Source organism: Zootoca vivipara, chromosome 17, assembly GCF_963506605.1.
Source record: "Zootoca vivipara chromosome 17, rZooViv1.1, whole genome shotgun sequence".
Classification (NCBI taxonomy): Eukaryota; Metazoa; Chordata; class Lepidosauria; order Squamata; family Lacertidae; genus Zootoca; species Zootoca vivipara.
In genome coordinates, this window is record NC_083292.1 from 21,314,043 (window position 1) to 21,333,837 (window position 19,795).

Here is a 19,795-nt window from a genome sequence, read left to right on the forward strand (position 1 = left end):
ACACGGCAAAAAATGAAAACAGGGGACTCACCACAAGTTACAAAACTTTCTGGATAACCATCTATCACTTTCCTATACCCATGATCCAGGATAAGAACTTGTGCTATTTGATTGTTATTTTGCATGCATTGGCTAAACACCGGCTTCTGGGTTAGGGTTATTTATCTTCAGGGGTGGGTTTGCTTGTTTTTTAGCTGAGTTCCCTTCTATATATAGAAGGGTGTGCTGGAACGGAGATACACCCAATGTCTCAACCGAAAATCCACCTATATCTGTAATCAATAAAGTTGTGGCCGTTGCTACTCCAGATCATTGTCTGCTTACATTTATTAATCACATCTTACATTTAACCACTGCCTGGTGGGGGGGGGGGGGCTGCAGCACTTTGACTGGGCCCGCAATAAACTAACTTTTTGGTGAGTTCCCCCACCTTTTTTTCTTTCAGAAAAAGTGTTTATCTGTATGATGTTGCTATATGCCGAAAGAATTTAATACAAATTGGGAGGGTGGGGTGAGAGAAAAGAAACAACACAACTAGGCTTGGATGAAGCACTTCTGGCTAAATCCGCTCACATCATTTCAGCGCCTGACATATGAAACGGAGACCCCCCCCCGCCTCCCCTCATCCTGGACCCCCGCGACCTCCCAAGCTTTCCATTTGTGATTCGTCCCGCCCCCCTCCGTCCAAAGCGTGCTCGCTTCCCACCCTCCATCCCAAGCCTCAGCCGGGCCTGAAAATTTCCCCTCCTGTCAGTTTAATTCTTTGATCGATGGGGAAGAGCAGGATGCTTGGCCTCGCGCAGCTGGCCTCCCAAGTTACCCCTGGCAGGAGACCGCCGGCCCTGCTGGTGATGGCTGAGTGAAATGTTTGTGGAGCGCACGGAACACAAGTCAATAGTAATTTAGCGGGATTGGGAGCGGGCACCTCCTCCGCACGAACCGTGGCTCCCGAGAGGGGGGAAAGTGTGCACAGGATTATTACTGACTCACTCGGAAATATTTCCAAAACAAGCCTCCGATTAAAGGGGGTGGGGGTGGGGAGGAAGGGCGGAGGGCCACAGGAGCTGGCGGCTGCCATGCTCGGCACTAAAATGTCTCGCAAGCGGCAACCCAGCACGGAGCTCGCAAGCGGAGAGAGAAAAATTCAGGCAGTCACGAAGGAAGCTGGTTGCTCAGCTTGGAAGCAGAAGGAACTGGCGAGGCCCAGGCTTTGGAGGAAGCCTTGCTCGGTTTTGGAAGGGACAGTGGTGCTCTTGAGAAGGCCTTGCAATCCGGAATATGGACGTTAAGGCTGTCCGGGATCACTAGGTACAATGGCTACGTTCTGTGTCAGAGGTAAGATGTCTCCAAATACCAGCTACTGGGAATTGAAATTGTGTTGCTCAGGTTCTGAAGCTCACTGGGTGACCACTGCCATCAGCCATTGGCTCTCAGCGCAACCTGCCTCACAGGGTTGTTGTGGTGATTAAATGGGGGGGGGGGGAGAGGACCACACACACCACCTTGAGCTCTTTGGAGAAAAGGTGGGTTATAAATGCAATAAATAGATGAAGAAAGCAATGTTCCCATGCTGGAGGCCGAGGAGACGCAGCAAACTGAGCTCTTGCAATGCCAACGTTCAACAGAAGTCAGGTTACGCCAGCGAGGCCAATGAAAGGTACTTGGGGACGTCACGTTTAGAAAGCGTGGGGGGACACATAGAATCATAGAGTTGGAAGAGACCACAAGGGCCATCCAGTCCAACCCCCTGCCAAGCAGGAAACACCATCAAAGCATTCTTGACATATGCCTGTCAAGCCTCTGCTTAAAGACCTCCAAAGAAGGAGACTCCACCACACTCCTTGGTAGCAAATTCCACTGCCGAACAGCTCTTACTGTCAGGAAGTTCTTCCTAATGTTTAGGTGGAATCTTCTTTCTTGAAGTTTGAATCCATTGCTCCGTATCCGCTTCTCTGGAGCAGCAGAAAACAACCTTTCTCCCTCCTCCATATGACATCCTTTTGTATATTTGAACATGGCTATCATATCACCCCTTAACCTTCTCTTCTCCAGGCTAAACATACCCAGCTCCCTAAGCTGTTCCTCATAAGGCATTGTTTCCAGGCCTTTGACCATTTTGGTTGCCCTCTTCTGGACACGTTCCAGCTTGTCAGTATCCTTCTTGAACTGTGGTGCCCAGAACTGGACACAGTACTCCAGGTGAGGTCTGACCAGAGCAGAATACAGTGGTACTATTACTTCCCTAGATCTAGACGCTATACTCCTATTGATGCAGCCCAGAATTGCATTGGCTTTTTTAGCTGCTGCATCACACTGCTGACTCATGTCAAGTCTGTGGTCTACCAAGACTCCTAGATCCTTTTCACATGTACTGCTCTCAAGCCAGGTGTCTTCCATCCTGTATTTGTGCCTTTCATTTTTTTTTGCCCAAGTGTAGTACCTTACATTTCTCCTTGTTAAAATTCATCTTGTTTGCTTTGGCCCAGTTGTCTAATCTGTTAAGGTCATTTTGAAGTGTGATCCTGTCCTCTGGGGTATTAGCCACATGGTGCTCCAAAGCAAGAGTAAGAGACACTGAAGCCAGTGCCTGCAACACAATGAGAGGAACTTGGCACCAACTTCAGTGACAGACAGGTACGGCTCAGGAGGACAGCAACTGAAGGTGTGTCTCGCACCAGCAGCCCTCGCAATCGAGAAAAGTCATGCATGTAAGGATTTGCCAGTGTTTTGTTTAAGAATATATACCCTGCTTTAGTATGAAAGAAAAACGTTTTAAGTGGCGTACAAAACTAAAACCAGCAGTTCAAAAATATTGATTGCCACATCATTATAAGCAGTGGATAAAACACAAAGCCCCAAACTGCTGAGCACGGGAGCACAGCTTCAATGACCAGATTCAGCACCTTGGGGGCAGGGGAAAGCCTGGGCAAACGAAAAAGCATTTAAAAGACAATCCAAAGCAAATTAATAGAGGGGGGGGGGATGCTGGATGGCGGAATGGAGAGAGCTTCAAAGTTGCAGAAAAGGCACTGGGAAAGTCAGCCAAGGAAAAGGAGTCGAGTTTTTACAGGATAACCACATATACAAATAGCACAGTTAGGATATATATCAAGTCCGTTGGAAAGACAGAAGAAAACTATAACGGCTGTTCTGAAGTTGAGGTTGCCAAGGAGGTCCCCGGGGGCACAATCCCCCTCTTGAGGGTCTACATCAGGCATCCCCAAACTGCGGCCCTCCAGATGTTTTGGCCTACAACTTCCATGATCCCTAGCTAACAGGACCAGTGGTCAGAGATGATGGGAAGTGTAGTCCAAAACATCTGGAGGGCCTAAGTTTGGGGATGCCTGGTCTACATCCTCTGATCATCCCCCACCCCACCCCGTTCACCTTCAATGTTATTATTATTATTATGATCCTTGGACTGTGATGATGCCTTTTGCGTCCCGGGGTGGAGATGGGTCACATCTGCTTTTTGCCACAGCCACTGCTGGCACGTGGACCCCAGAAAGCCACCTGCGAGAAAACATGACCCTTGGGTGGGTGGGGGGCAGGGACAGAAACCCCTCATCCCAGATAAACCCTGGGGAAATAGCTATGGTTCCAGAGACCCTGGCTATGCGCTGCCTGCCCCAGTAAAAGACAATCTTCAGCCTCAAGGAAAGCAGATCGGGGCTGGCTCCCTTTTTGCCCACAAGAGCCAGCCCTTCAGGGACAAGTGGCACGCTGCCAGCTGCAGAGGTCGCAGCGTCCAAGGTGAGTGGATAAGTGCACTGACCTTCTGCATGGAGTGGTCTGCCAGCAACAAAAGGGACCGGCGATGGAAGGAGGGGGTCGGAGAGGAAAGGCAGAGAGGAGCATGTAGCCAAATACTAAAACCCATTTCCTCCGACCCGAGAGAACAGCAAACAAAGATTTTTAGAGCAGATACCTCCGGCACCATTATGCTCTGTCCAACGGGTTTCTAGGTACTGCAGCCGGGAAATGGGGGCTGAAAGCCTCTCTCTGCTGCGGGCCTGCTGTTTGAAATGCCCTCTGGATGAATAGCACACAGCTAGCAGCGTTCGCTTTCTGCCCCCGCTTGCACTTGGCTTTTCTGCCAGCATCTTTCTCTCCCCCCCAACCCCCCCCCAACAAACACATCCCCAGAAGCATGTTCCCTCTTTGCTGGCTTGGAGAAGTGAGGGACAGACACAAGAAATAAAAATAAATCGTAGTCTAGGTTTTGGCGGAGGGGGGAAAGGCGATGCATACAATCAGTTGTTTGCAAATGTGTAAAACCTCATCAGGAAAGGGGTGACTTGTTTCCTGCCTTTCGAAATTAAAAGCACTAGTTTCAGAAATGCATTTTGCACTCCGTAGTGTGCGGGGGTTTGCTTCTGTTGCTCTATGCATACCTTAAGGCCGGCCCTACCATTGGGGGGAACATTAGTGGGGGACGTTTGGCCCATCAAATGTTGCTGAACTACAATGCCCAACATCGCTGGCCATAGGCCGACAGAAATGGCCATTCATATGGAGGGCTAAATGCTCCCCACTCCTGCGTTAGGATAAGTGAGGTGGCTGCCTCAGGTACGATATGCTGGGGGGTCGGGGTGGGCAGGGAGTGGTGGCGCGGTGTCAGAGAGCAGAACTCTGGCTACCATGCATGGGTTGGCCTGTCCACCCTAAGCCGGTCTGCTGTCTTCAGGTATGGTGGAGGATGTTGCCCAATTGTAATGACATCAGGTGTTGGAAAGGATTGTCCAAACTACCTGTCAAAGTCAGCCTGTAGGGCTAGCAGGGTGGAAGGAAGATAGCGACTAAGCAGGATCGAGCTCTCTGCCCATCAGCTGGTGTGCAGGTAGTTCAATCCTGCTTTCTGCAAGGTACAAGTGCGCTGGTGAGTTTGTTGCAGGGAACTTGCTCGTGTACCTGAAACAAACAGGATTGATTCCTCCACTTGCCATCTCGTGAACAGAGAATTCTAGCCTGCTTTCCGCAGGAATTGTGTATGCAATGTGTGGTTTTGGGGGGGGGAGCTTTTGGGGCCATATAGAGAGGCGTGGTGAGCCAAAGCTGACCCACAGGGCAGAGGTTCAATAGATAGATTGATTCTGAGTTGCCCCCCCCCCCCAGGCCTCATCTACCCAAGATCCTGATTCCGTATCAACACCTTCTTTGATCTTGTGCAGATTCACTCAACCTCAACTCCACAGTGGTGGGGCCCCAACGTTTACAACAGCATGCGTGGATCCCTTTTTCATCCTGATGACCACATTCCCCTTTGGGCAAACTCCCAAGGGCCATGTGTTGGTGGTGGGTGGGGCCAGAGACAAAAGTGGGCGGGGCAACAAACACAAAAGGTTATCTTTGTGGTTTCAGCGAAGGCCTCTCTGTATCCTCCCTCCAGACAAGCAAGGGGCTTGACATCAGCTCTTTTCCAAGAAGTGCAAGGTGGGCAGGGGGAGATTGAGCCAAAGGAAGACCATTGATCTACGTCTTATTCCCTGTGCTAGGTTGGGGGGGGGGATGGAGAATGAGAGCCTTACACTAATATTTGCCAACCAGTACATTTGCACCTGTCAATGCTTGTCGATAGCTGCGTTGGACAGCAGTTTCCGTCTCTGGCCCTGTCAATGCGGGGACTCTGATCCAAAGAGACTAATCCACTGCTCCTCAGAGGAGCCTTCTCCCTTCAGTGGGATTGCCGCATCCCCGTCAACAGAGGCAGAACAGCAGAAACAGCGGCTAACTGGAGGGAGCTATGCGGGGCTTTGTGAATCCAGGTTTGGGAAGGGAAGGAAGACCTTGCTGGTGTAGTGGTTACGAGTGTTGGACTAGGATCTGGGAGAGGCAAGGGTTCGAATCCCCACTCGGCCAAGAAGCTCGCTGGGTGGGACCTTGACCCAGTCCCTGCCTCTCTCAGCATAACCTACCTCACAGGGTTGTTGTGGGGATGGGATGAGATGGGGGAGAAGCCTTCTTGAGATGAATGGGACCTATCTGCTACAAATACAGTCGTACCTTAGAAGTCAAACAGAATCGGTTCCGGAAGTCCATTCGACTTCCAAAAAGTTTGAAAACCAAATTGTGGATTCTGGTTGGCTGCAGAAGCTCCTACAGCCAATCAGAAGCCACGGAGGCCCCGTCCGACGTTCAGCTTCCAAAAGAATGTTCGCAAACTGGAACAATCACTTCCGGGTGTGCGGCATTTGGGAGCCAAAACGTCTGAGTTCCAGGGCGTTCAGGAGCGAAGGTACGACTGTACTCGACGCCTGAGACAGGAATGTAGGAGGCTGCCTTATACTGAATCAGGCCATCAGCCCATCTTGGTCAACGGCCCACACTGACTAGCAGCAACTCTCTGGGGTTATACTGAGTCATACCCTTGGTCCATCTAGCTGCACTGTCCGGTAGCAGCTCTGTCTGCCTGGTTTCGGGGGTCACTCCTTAAATGAAGATGCTGGGGATTGAACCTAGGACCACCAAGCTGCAGCCATTCCCCAAATAAATATCCACGTGCACAACCTAATTCGAGCTGTGGCAAAAGGGCAATAGGGCTGGGGCAAAGCTTGAACAAGTTGAGAGAAGAACCATTCCCTATGAAGAACAGTCGAGGGAGCTGGGTATGTTTAGCCTGGAGAAGAGAAGACTTGAAAGGTGATATGATAAGCAGCTTTCAAATATCTGAAGGTGTATCCCTTGGAAGATGCAGCAAGCTTGTTTTCTGTTGCTCCAGGAGGTAGGGCCCCAAATCAAGTTACTAGAAAGGCAATTCCGACAATACACTAGGAAGAACTGTCTGACAGTAAGAACTGTTCAACAGTGGAACAGCCGGCCTCAGAAGGTGGTAGACTCTCCGTCATTGGAGATTTTCAAACTGAGGTTGGGTGATTTTTAATATTTAATGCTGTATTGTTTTAACACTCGATTGGGAGCCGCCCAGAGTGGCTGGAAAGACTCAGCCAGATAGGCAGGGTACAAATAAATAATAATAATAATAATAATAATAATAATAATCCCTGCATTGCAGAGGTGCAGAGGGCTGGACCGGATGACCCCCATGGTTTTCTTCCAATTCTACAATTCTGTGATTTCATTATTCTAGGTGCAACAATCTATTGCCACAGCTCGGCCCTGACAGACAATGGCTTGCAGGCTACAAAAAAAGCGGTATACAAATTCCACTAAATCATCATCATCATCATAACCAGTGGAAACAAAATCAACAGAAATGACAACTGAAATAGTACATATGTGCTACGGTACCGTGAAAATGCTCTGCCGTTTTCCGCCTCAGGGCCTCCACTGTTTCCTCCGAGTCAGCCCATTCCAAGACCAGCCTCCGGCCGTACAAATGAGTGCTGTGGCAGAGGGCGTTGAAAGCTCTCTGTGGAAAAAGGAAGCAGGAAGTACGCTGTTCAGCTTCTTTTAAAGAAAAGTTGTCACCGCCTCACCTCTCTCGTTCTGCCCTCCCCACAAATGCAGAGGTCGGTGGAGCCCCGGTGTGCACCAAGTTTCCTCGGTAGGGGAACCGAATTGGTTCAGCTGGGCTTCCTGGTAAAGGAGCGTTTTCGGAGAGACAAGGTCCATCACAAATTGAGCCATGTGAAAGATAAAGGGGGGAAAGAGGTGCATTCCCTCCCCCCCTAAAAGGGCGTTTTCTGATAGCACCTTTCCCCAAAAGTATATGTACACGGTCTGCATTGAGTGACAGTGGCTCTCTGGGGTTTCAGACAGGGGTCTCTCCCAGCTCTACCTAGCGAGGCCTTGGACTGAACCTGGGATCTTCTGCATGCAAAGCAGATGTTCTAACCCAGGCATAGGCAAGCTCGGCCCTCCAGATGTTTTGGGACTACAACTCCCATCATCCCTAGCTAACAGGACCGGTGGTCAGGGATGATAGGAATTGTAGTCCCAAAACATCTGGAGGGCTGAGTTTGCCTATGCCTGTTCTAACCAGGACACATCTGAAGGCAGCCCTGTTTAGGGAAGCTTTTAATGTTTAATAGATTATTGTAGTCTACTGTTTTGTTGGAAGCCGCCCAGAGTGGCTGGGGAAACCCAGCCAGATGGGTGGGGGTATAAGTAATAAATAATAATAATTATTATTATTACTACTATTATAACCACTGAGCTATGGCCCTCTCACTAGGATACACCTCATCCTTGTGGACAGCATAAGGAACTGCCTTGGACCATCTAGCTTAGTAGTGTCTACACTGACTGGCAGCAGCTCTCCAGTGTTTCAGACTGGGGACATTCCCAGCCCTACCTGGAGATGTCACCAGGGACTTCTGGAACACAAGGCAGGTGCTCTACCACTGAGCTTTGGCCCTGCCCCTTCCTTGGGCAGAGAGAACTCCTGCTTTTCTGCCGCACTTGATGTGCTGGAAGTTCTCCCGAGCCCTAGGGTGGAAGAGCCTTTGATGGGAGAGCTGCCGGTGGAACATCCATCTCAGAGGCGGCCAGGCCTGGCATTGTGTCATCAGGAAGATGGCAGAGTTTATCACAGAAGTGATGGGGTGGTTTGGGTCGCTTCTTGCAGACAACGCTCACTGTAGGTAGGCAGAAAAGGAGCCAGCTGGGGCTCGAGGGAGGAGGCCTTTCTTGGAAATGGGAACTGTAGGCCTTCCCTGGGCATTGGAAAGGGTGCCTTTGCTTGACACTAGCTGTGTCCTCTTCCGGAGAATGGGGGTACTTTTCCCCCCTTTTGCTTAAGGTTACCTTCTCCTCCGGTTGACATTCCTTGCAATGCCGCAAGCTTGCGGTTGTTTTTATTTGCTGCTGCTGTTGTGTGCGTGTTTTTAAATGCCGATTTTCACACCGAAATGTTACCCAATTAGCAGCGCAATGTGTTGGCTTAAATAAACACCGCTGTGGGGTGGAGGGAGAGAAGAGAAGGAGGAGGAGCCAGCTGCGGGGAGATGCAATAGCTGTTTATGTTGGCAGAAACCACCGTCGTCCCGGCCCTGGCAAGCAACTGTGGCTCTAATTGTAGGCTCTCATCTATTAATTTGTACTTTTTAATTTCACACTTCCCAGCGCCGCGTGCGAGAGAGAGAGCGCGCGAGGTTGTGTTGCACAAACCTGCATGCACATGAAGCCTCGACAGCTGGGTGCCACCAGATTTTCGAGGTCTCACCCAGGTGGAGTGTCATGTCAGTTCCAAAGCCCTACCAGCTTCCATTCAGCGTTTCGCAGCCTTAAGAACAGGTGGTAGGAATGCTCTTGGAACTATATTGCACCAGTGGTGGTGTAATGGTTAGCATGTTGGACTAGGACCAGGGGGAGCAGGGTTCAAATCCCCGCTCAGCCACGAAGCTCACTGGGTGAAATAATAATATGTGCGACTCCATATTTAGCGAGAGCAAGAGCTAAACAGAGCTTCGTGATGCCTCTGAATTTCCATCCCTACTTGCAGAAAGGCGACAGACTTCTGGGAAATGATACATGATGAATTTAAAAAGATGTTTAAAATAGTCATTCCCAAGAGGCTTGAAGCATTTCTTCTGGGGATTATAGGGGCAGAGATTCCAAAAAAATCTTTAGGTATGCTCCTACCATAACCAGAATTCTGTATGTGCAGAAGTGGAAAGAAGTCTCAATGAAAGAAGAATGGATTTTAAAGTTAATGAACCGGGCGAAGATGGCAAAGTTGACAGCAAAAATAAGAGATCAAGAGGATGAGAACTTTGTTGAAGAGAGGAGATTCTCTTCAGACTATTTGAGAAAAGAACTACAGAAATGAAATGAAATCGCGAGCAGGATATTTGAATAATAGGCAAGGGAAGGAGAATTAATAAATGATTTTAATACAAGCTATAATACAATGGAGAATAAATGGCCGTTGTGGCAGCAGAGAAAGGAATGCAACAGGAACATCACAGAGAGGGAAGCCAAAATGTAAGAAATTATTATATTGAAAGGGAATTGAATAATGTCAAACTTTGTATATAAAAAAACAAACACCAAATAAATAAATATTAAAAAATGAATTTCTGTTCCTGAGGGAGGGGGAAATTGTCCTTTCCTTAATGTGCACATGTATCGGGAGTCAATCTACATGCAGTGCCCAGCTTCAAATATCTGGCTTACTCTTTGTGCTGCACGTTTTATTTTTAAAAATGCAATATACAAAGCATCCGTAAACATGGGTGTACAAGCAAATCTCCACCTGTCAGCCTGTTCTGTCTGCACTGGGGCTTAAATCCCACACACCTTGGGGGTCTTGTTGGCATGACTGTACATGTAGCTCACAGATGCAAGGAGGGAGGGAGGGAGGCAACTGTCCGGGTTCCAGAGCTGCCATAGATCAAGGAAGCAGGCCGCCCGAGTTCACCTCCCAGGGGGACAACAGCTCACCAGATCTAAATGCTCTTAATTTGGGGGACAGGGCCACTCTGCCTCTCAGCTCCCCGTTGCCCTATTAAATGCTCGGCCCAAAGAGCCTGGAGGCAAAGACCATTAGCAGGACACAAAAGGCAGACAACATTAGGCTGTTGATAGATTTCCCATTCTTCCTAAAAAACAAAGGCTCATCAGTGCTGGGGTGGAGGACGTTCCCTGCAGTGCCAGCTGAGCTCCTCCTGCTGCTGCTGCTGCTGCTGGGAGAGGTCTGTGCCTCACTCCTAAAAGGGCGGTTTCTTGGTCCTTCGGAGCAGCTGAGTTTTTAATACTGCCAGCGCCAGGCCTCCGCTCTGGGCAGCCACACAGACTAGGGCCAGGGAAAAGAGGAATGCTTTGCAAAAATGATGCCGAAACAGATCCCATATTGATATCTTTTCCTGGGGTAGCCAAAGTAGTGCCCTCCAGATGTTTTAGATCAGGCCCGTCCGACTCTCAAGAGAATGAGATCTACTCCCAGTATATAAAAAAAAAACTGGCAAGGGGGCAGCACAACATATGAACAGGTTGCTTATAGATGTAGACTTTGTTCAGACATTTGGAACGAGTTTATACAGAATATAGTAGGTTATTATCAATCATACACATATTAGGACAATAATATTACAGTCATACCTCGGAAGTCGAACAAAATCCGTTCTGGAAGTCCATTCGACTTCCAAAACATTCAACTTCCAAAGCATGGTTTCTGATTGGCTGCAAGAAGCTCCTGGAGCCAATCGGAAGCCGCAGAAGCCCCATCAGACTTCGGCTTCCAAAAGAACGTTCAAAAACCAGAACACTCACTTCCAGTTTTCGATCATTCAGGAGCTGGAACGTTCAACTCCCAAGGCGTTCGGGAGCCGAGGTACGGCTGTATTTATATTTCTATACAACAATGTATGTAAATGTAACCGATTCTATTTGGTGTATTATACTACATCTTTCTTTCTTAATGTATTTTTTAAACTTTCTTCTCTTATTTATTTTTCTTTCATCACTTTATTCTCTATAACTGAAATTCTTTTAATAAAATATTAATTTCTTTTAAAAAAAAGAGGCAAGGGGGCAGCAGGGGGAGCCTAGAGGTGTAAATGACTATCAGACTTTTAAAAGGCTGGTATTGCTGGCTCATGTTCATCTGTTTTGTTGAATTAATTAAACTGAGTAGTTTTTATTGGATTCTGCTGCTGCTGCTGCTGCTGCTGTCACCAACAAAGCCCAGCCCCCTTCCTCCTCTAGGCAGGGCGGGGAGAAGCCAGGAGGAGGGAGGGAGGAGGCGCTACCGGCACCGCTGTGTGAGGGAGAGGGAGCAGAGGGAAAGGACGCCCGCGATCCACACGGTGATTCCTGGGCCGTCCGCAGGCCGGATCCAGAAGGCAATTGTGCCTCATCTGGCCCGTGGGCCTTAGTTTGCCAACCCATGTGATACCCCAACGGGATGCCCCCAAGCAGCACCTGTGTGCAGGAGAACCTCTCCCCACTTTTGACTCCCAGCACTGGTACTCAGAGGCATGCTGCCTCCATCAATGGAGAGAGAACAAAGTCATCATGGCTAGCCACCCATAGTCTTCTCCCCTGTAACAAACTGCTTATCGGAAGTAATTCGCTCCGATTCATTGGGAGGTGGATTAGGCGACCCTGGCTTTGGGCCTGATTCGTTTGCAGGGGAAGTTAGGCAACGCTGTGCCCAAACAAGTGTGACCCCCCACACTTTCTAGGGAATTTCCCCGTTACCTTCCTTAATTGTCCCGCAAGAGCGCCAAATCCGCTTTAAATGCACAGGTAGGATTTGCCGGCACGTGACTGAATCTCACCCCAACATCAGCCACAGACCGGGAGCGCTTCTCATTGCTCACCTTAGCGTCCTGCTTTGTGAGGAAGTCCACGAAACCGAAACCACGGTGCGTTCCTGTTCCAGCCATTTTCTTCGGCAGGCGAACGGTTTTCAGTTCTCCAAAGGTACTAAAGGCAGGGGATTGGGGAGCAAGGGAGAGAACAGGAACAATAAATAAATAAATCAAAAGCAACAAATAATCAAGACCATAAAAGGGGGGGGGGGTTACCTCCCTTTCAGCACATGCTCATAGGCAGTGTTGGAAACTCAAGATAATCTAAACACCAAACCTAGGTGTCCAGGCACCTTTTTTGCAGTGTTGTTGTTGTGATTATCATTTCTATACCGTATCACATTTCAAAGAACAAATCTCAAAGCAGTTTACAACACACTGAAACATCAGATAAAACCATACAGAACAAAACAAATTCAAGCTTGAAGGAAAGTATTTCAGATCCTTCTCTTAGTGACGTTTTGCTTTCCGCCGTCGCCGCCCTCCTGGCATCCAGAGATTCCTGTGAAACGTTAGGAAGGACTTTCTAATGGTAAGAGCAGTTAGACAGCGAAACTGACTCCCTCGAAAGGTGGGGGGCGGGGGGGGGCTCTCCTTTACCAGAGGTTTCTAAACATGGACTGGATGGTGGCCTGTCTGTGATTCTTGAGCTGTGATTTCTGCATCGGAGATGGTTGGATTAGATGACTCTTGAAGTCACTTCCAACTCTACAATTCTATGATTCTAATGCATGGACACAACCCACCCAACTGCTAGAGCAAGTGCCTTCCTTACAGTGGATGAATGTTGGATATGTGACCCACAGGCTGAAAAAAGACATACACCCCCAGCTCCACTTTGTAGGGAAGCGAGTTCTCTCTTAGGAGTGTAGACCTATAAAGCCCAACCCAACCTTTTTGAATCGACTTGAATCGACCTTTTTGAATCGACCCCCCCAGCCCCACTTTGTAGGGAAGCGAGTTCTCTCTTAGGAGTGTAGACCTATCAAGCCCTATCACAACCTTTTTGAATCCACGGCCCCTTTGACCATCTACATTCTTCCTTCAGCACCCCTGTGGGGCTCAGGAGCCCAGTTATGTCACCCCTTGCCTGCAGAACTGTCAGCCTCTCACCCTTTTTTGAACACCCTCCCTTGCAGAGCGCTCCCTCAGCCTCCTCTCTTCTCCCCTCTCCTTGGGAGTCCTCCAGGCAGCTGCTGCAGCCGTCCCTGGTCCCTGAGCTTCCAGCCCCTGCCCCAAAGAGAGGTGCCTCATCACACTGCCCCACAGGGGCCTTGGAAGAGGATGCCCCCGGCTTTGGTGGCCCACCGGAGACTGACCAAAGGTGAACATGTGGCCAACACCTTACTTTGGGAGGCAGCAGTGGCAACAACGGGCGCAGCTGGGCCTTCTTCGAGGAAAAATTCCCCTTCAGCAACGAGCACTCAGCTCCCAGACAGGCCTTGCACACAGCAAGCACAAGAAAGGCCAGCGCAGCGCCTGCCCGCCCGGCCTCCCACTTGTCTGTCCATTCCCAACAGCAAAGACTGGTGGACTGGCTGGGCTCCCTCGCCCGCTTGCTTGCTTACTCTGATGCTGCCTCAGCTCCTGGCAACCAGCACCCCCTGGCCAGCCCCAGGGGCACCATTCACACATGGAGCTTGTAGCCAGGGCTGCTGCAACAAACAGCTGTGCAAGCCTTTGGGAGGCAGAGACTTGAGAGGGCATCAGAGGAGGGAGAGAAGGAAAGAGGGACAGAGGCCAGTGTTGCCCGCAGCACCCCTGACCATCATTCACGGCACCCCAGGGTGCCACAGCACACTGTTTGAAAACCCCTGCCCTAACAGATTAGACAACTGGGCCAAAGCAAACAAGATGAATTTTAACAGGGAGAAATGTAAAGTACTACACTTGGGCAAAAATAAAATGAAATGAAAGGCACAAATACAGGATGGGTGGCACCTGGCTTGAGAGCAGTACATGTGAAAAGGATCTAGGAGTCCTGGTAGACCACAAACTTGACATGAGTCAACAGTGTGATGCAGCAGCTAAAAAGGCCAATGCAATTCTGAGCTGCATCAATAGGAGTATAGCATCTAGATCAAGGGAAGTAATAGTACCACTGTATTCTGCTCTGGTCAGACCTCACCTGGAATACTGTGTCCAGTTCTGGGCACCACAGTTCAAGAAGGATGCTGACAAGCTGGAACGTGTCCAGAGGAGGGCAACCAGAATGGTCAAAGGCCTGGAAACGATGCCTTATGAGGAACGGCTTAGGGAACTGGGTATGTTTAGCCTGGAGAAGAGAAGGTTAAGGGGTGATATGATAGCCATGTTCAAATATATAAAAGGATGTCATACAGAGGAGGAGGGAGAAAGGTTGTTTTCTGCTGCTCCAGAGAAGCGGACACGGAGCAATGGATTCAAACTACAAGAAAGAAGATTCCACCTAAACATTAGGAAGAACTTCCTGACAGTAAGAGCTGTTCGGCAGTGGAATTTGCTGCCAAGAAGTGTGGTGGAGTCTCCCTCTTTGGAGGTCTTTAAGCAGAGGCTTGACAGCCATATGTCAGGAATGCTTTGATGGTGTTTCCTGCTTGGCAGGGGGTTGGACTGGATGGCCCTTGTGGTCTCTTCCAACTCTATGATTCTATTGTTTTGAACTGGTTAGTTTTTATTGCTTTGCATTTTATAATGTAAATGCTGGGTGCCGCCTCGAGTCCCAACTTGGGCGAAAGGCAAGGTATACATGCATAAATAGAGCCCAGTGTGTGCATATGGTGCCGGGGAGGAGGGGCAGCAGCCTACCTGCCCCATAGATTTTAACTGCTCTCCTGCCCCACCTAGAAATTCCACTGTGATGTCTGTCCCCCATCCTCCCCCCCTCCCGCTGCCAAAAAACTAGTCGCTTCTTTGCCAGGTCTGCTTCTCAACACCTATGCACAAATTGGAAACAATTAATATTTAATGCATGGGCTCCAGAATAAGAAAGGGGGGGGTATTTTTCTCCAGCAATCTCCACGCTAGCGGGGCGGGGTTCGGGGGGGGGGGCGGCAGTTGGCTGGGCCAGTGCACCGGCTGGGAATAAACGCGGTAAAGTGCCGTAAACGCTCTCGTGAAATGATAGAAGCTAAATCCGGGGAGTTAACCTGCTGCACCGCCAGCATGACCAGGCATCCATCTGCCGAATTTCCTCGGGATGTGCCGTGTGTAAGTAGGGCATTATGAAGCCTCAAAATGAATCCGCACGTCTCCCTCCTCCTCAGAGCCTTCCCCCCTTCTCCCTGCCCCCCTCCCTCCCTCTCCCTCTCCCTTTTTCTTTGAAAGCAGCATTAAGGGAAACACAAAACAAACTAAAACAAGAAGGGAGAGGCAGCCGCGGCCTCGGAGAATCAGCGGCGCTGTCGGGAGGCTAAAGCAGCGGGAACCTTGTGCGTAATCTTCCAGGAGTCAGGGAAGGAAGGAAGTAAACAAGAAGCCGAGGGCCTTTGTTGTTAAGCGGGTCATTGTTGGCTGCAAAGTTGCGACTCCTACAACACCCCTTCGGGCATTCTGCCGGCATGGAAGCACAGTGCATGATTGACTTCGGAGCCCTTGATAGATCTTTCACCCCCATTTTCCTATGATCTGCCTCTGAAGCCATCTTCGAGTGTGGCAGCACCGACCCGTCGGAACTCCCTGCCTGTTGACACTCCTTTTTGGCACTGATTTAAAACATTTGTCTTGCCGGTCTACCAGTCACAGAGAATGTTTACATATGTTTTAATCTCTCTCTTTTTAGTTTACGGATTTTTTTCATTACCCTTTGAATGTTTTTTACGTACTGTATCTGTATTTAACTGTGTGTTTTTTTTAACTGATAAGGGCCAGTACAGTATACAGTGGAACTTTGGACGCCGAACGCCTTTGAACTCAAACATTTCGGCTCCCAAACGATCAAAAACCGGAAGTGATTTTCAGAAGCCGAATGTCAGGCGTGGCTTCCAATAATATTTATATTTAGTTTTGTATACCTATTAAGTCTTTTATTGTTAGTAATTCTTAATCCAATTTGTCCATGTATTGTTCTTGTCTTTGTCTGTCTAGGAGCTTAAAGCTGAAATAAGGTTTGGTTTTCGAACTGTTTCAGGAGTCGAACGGACTCCTGGAACGGATTAGATTTGAAAATGAAGGTACGACTAGTGCTTAAGCATTTTGGACTAGGACCTGGGAGACCAGGGTTCAAATCTGTACTCTGCCCATGAAGCTCATTGAGTGACCTTGGGCCATTCACTGTCTCTCAGCCTAATCAACGTCCTCACAGGGCTGTTGTGAAGAATAACTGATGAGAAAGCGCGGAGGACCATGTATGCCACCTGGACTTCCTGGAAGAAGAAAAGCTAGGATATATACGTATACAGTTGGTTAGAGCGTGGTGCCGATAACGCCAAGGTTGCAGGCTTGATTCCCATATGGGGCAGATGCATTCCTGCATGGCAGGGGGTTGGACTAGATGATCCTCAGGGTCCCTTCCAACTCTACCATTCTATAATTCCACGAAATAAATAAGTAAAATAAAAATAAATTTTAATACCTTTTTTTTGTAAACGGCTTTGAGGTATTAATACAACTAAGCAGTATATAAATTTTGTTAAATAAGTAACACAGAAGCAAATACATTTAAGCCAGCAGTCATCAGCCCATCTTGGGGCGGTGAGTTCCAAAAGCTAATTCTGCATCATATAAAGAACCGGTCCCCTTTTTCTGCCCCGTATCAAGGGCTCGTAAGTCACTCATGGGGGTATTTGACCAGCGTGTGAAACGACCCCACGTATGCAGTGATGCAGAAGCAAAGTTTCTTCATACGTCAGCTAAACATTGTGGAGGAGAGTATAGATGCTGTGAGCCACAATGGAGGGGGTAGCCAGCATGGCTTCCTGCGGTCCCCCACCCCTCCTTACAAGGAAGGGCTGTTGTTTCTTGTCTGAACCACTCTACAATGAAGCTGGTGAGGTTAAGAACCTGGACCCAAACACTGGTGGCTCTTGCTAAACTTTGCCTGCAGGGAAAGGACCTGGGGTCCCTTAGACCCTTGGGCAAGGAGCTGCATTTTGGGGACACCTCCCCCCAAAAATTCACTTTACTTTGTGCCGCAGTGTGAGAATGACAGGAAGCTTCTCCTGCCTTTGATCTCGCAAAGATAGCAGCAGCGCATCACCACAAGCATATGTCATACATCCCACAATCTGATAGGCTATTTGTGTGTGTGCACAAACACACACAAGGGTCCGCATCCCCCGGTGGGGGCAAGTTTTGCCAACCCCTAGGCATGCCACTGTTTGTCTGAATCAAGCCCTTTCAGGTCTACATCCAAGAATGTAGCCACACTAATCTCTGGAAGCAAAACAGAGAGGCCTCATCCTGACGTGCTGTCAATTCTCCTCTGCCACGGCCACAAAGATTGTAAGCTTTCACTTCCGACTTTCGGTGACATCCGAACCCAGATGTACCCGGTAGATTGTGGTAAGCCTCAAACTTATGATTTAGGTTAGTAAAACAAAGACAGCTTCTAAACGATGGTTTCCGCCAAAGGGATTTAATGGGCACATGGCAGAATTTGTTTTATTTTTCTTCATCCTGGGTTTTTTGAGGGTTTTCAAGCTGCCAACAAACAATACAAAGACAAGATAGTGCTATAAAACTATGCGCAAATTGTCTTCACCTGAGAAGGGAGTACACCAGAAAGACTATAAACCAGGCATCCGCAAACTTAGGGCCCTCCAGATGTTTTGGACTACAATTCCCATCATCCTTGACCACTGGTCCTGTCAGCTAGGGATCATGGGAGTTGTAGGCCAAAAGATCTGGAGGGCCACAGTTTGGGGATGCCTGCTATAAACTCTCAAAAGGAGTACACAATTCCTGTAAGTTTGAGCCACATTGCCCTAAACCATAGTTATAAAACTAACCCCGGGTTTGGGTTAGTTAAAAACAGCATCCTCTTGCCCAATATTCTACTCGTCTAGATGCAAGGGATTTTTCCTTCTTTGAACAGAAGAGTGTTCAAATCATGACAGCTCCTGCTTCCAATTTGAAGCGGTACAGTCCTCACCCGAGTTGATGACCTCAGTGAGAATAAGGCTGCAGTTATAACCCAAAAGTATATATGGGGAGGGGGGGAGGGAGGGAGGGAGAGAAGGAAGGGGGGTGGTTTTCGGAAATCAGCTGTTTTCTAGGAAGGCACAGCAAGGGGAGAAGATTCCAGCAGGCTTTCTTGCAGCGAGCCAGGGGGAACAATGGGGCAACCAAGGACTCCTTGTCCAGGGACACCCCCCTCCCTCCCCCACTGTGTTGATAATTAGAATCCATAACATGGCCATTGACATCCCCAAGCTGCGAAAAAACGGAGGGGAGGGGGGTGCTTTAATGCCCCCCTTCCTCTCCAAGCCCAAGCGAGCCACTAACACCTCTCTTTTCCAATTACGATGTTCACCTTTTGAGGAGTGGGAGGAGGCACCAATTACCCTCTCCAGAGCACAATGTGCCCTGCCTGTGAAGAATAATTTATGTTTTGATCAACAAGAAGAGTTCTCACGTTCCTAATTTGTTTTGGGATTGGGGTTGGGCTCTGTGCGCACATGAGTAGAAAGGGTGTGCACGGGGGTGGGGGGTGGGAGCCTCCCCCCCCCCCAGATGGAACCCAGGAATAATTATGGGCCTCTTGAGCTCTGGCAGCTAAAATGTGCACAATCCCGTTTGTATGCAGATGCGCGGAGGTGGCAATAGGGAGGGGGTGCGCTTGGATACAGTGTGTGTGTGTCTCTCCGTGTGTGCGCATGCGCAAGGCTGGACAGTAATCTGTTAAAGTCTCCTAGCACTGCGCATGCTACTCAATGCATTCAAGCGGCATGCACCACAACAACCCTGGCAACAGAGATGCAGTGTGGTGCGGTGGCGAGAGTGTCGGACTAGAACCAAGGTTCGAATCCCGAGCACAGAAGCTCGCTGGGTGTGACCTTGGGCCAGTCCCTGCCACTCAGCCAAACCTACCCTCGCAGGGTTGTCGTGGGGATTGGAGGAGAGGGAGCCACGTACGCCGTCTTGAGCTCCTTGGGAGGAAAAATGCGGGGTATGAATGCAATAAACAAATAAACAAAATGTGCGAATAATTTATTTATTTATTAATAAATTTAATTTATTACTTATTTCTTACTATAAATTTAATAAATACTTAGAAGAATACAACAACCAGAGGTTCTATCAGAGTTGGGGGAAATTTGGCGATTACATGAAAAAGCAATGTCCATCACTGACGTCTTGGATCTACTTCTAATGTTCCGTAGTGATTTAAAAAAATAAAAATTGTATAGGAGTTTAACGAGGAAATATTGCGTACAGTAATAACATGAAGGGAAATTGGGATTGCAGTAGTGATGTATGAGAATCAAATAACCCGGGATGATGACAAGTGGAAGTCTATTTAAGAGAGAGGAGTGAGTGTTGGATTTAAGATGTTACAAGAAATTGTATGATTTGATTTACTTGATTTATGTAATTCATGTTAAGATATGCTAAAAGTAGGGGGAAATATGATATGATTTGATAGGTGTCGAGAGATAGCG

At 48.7% G+C, this 19,795-nt stretch overlaps 1 protein-coding gene across 1 annotated transcript in view; it reads right to left on the reverse strand.

Annotated features, from left to right (window-relative positions):
• RBM19 (RNA binding motif protein 19) overlaps nucleotides 1–19,795 on the reverse strand; it is a 105,130-nt gene that overhangs the window by 20,929 nt on the left and 64,406 nt on the right. Inside the window, exons 22-23 of the mRNA XM_035098192.2 lie at nucleotides 12,225–12,330; nucleotides 7,249–7,369 (exon numbers count right to left, since the gene is read on the reverse strand). Coding sequence (XP_034954083.2) covers nucleotides 7,249–7,369; nucleotides 12,225–12,330 — 227 coding nt within the window. The remainder of the gene's footprint in view (nucleotides 1–7,248; nucleotides 7,370–12,224; nucleotides 12,331–19,795) is intronic.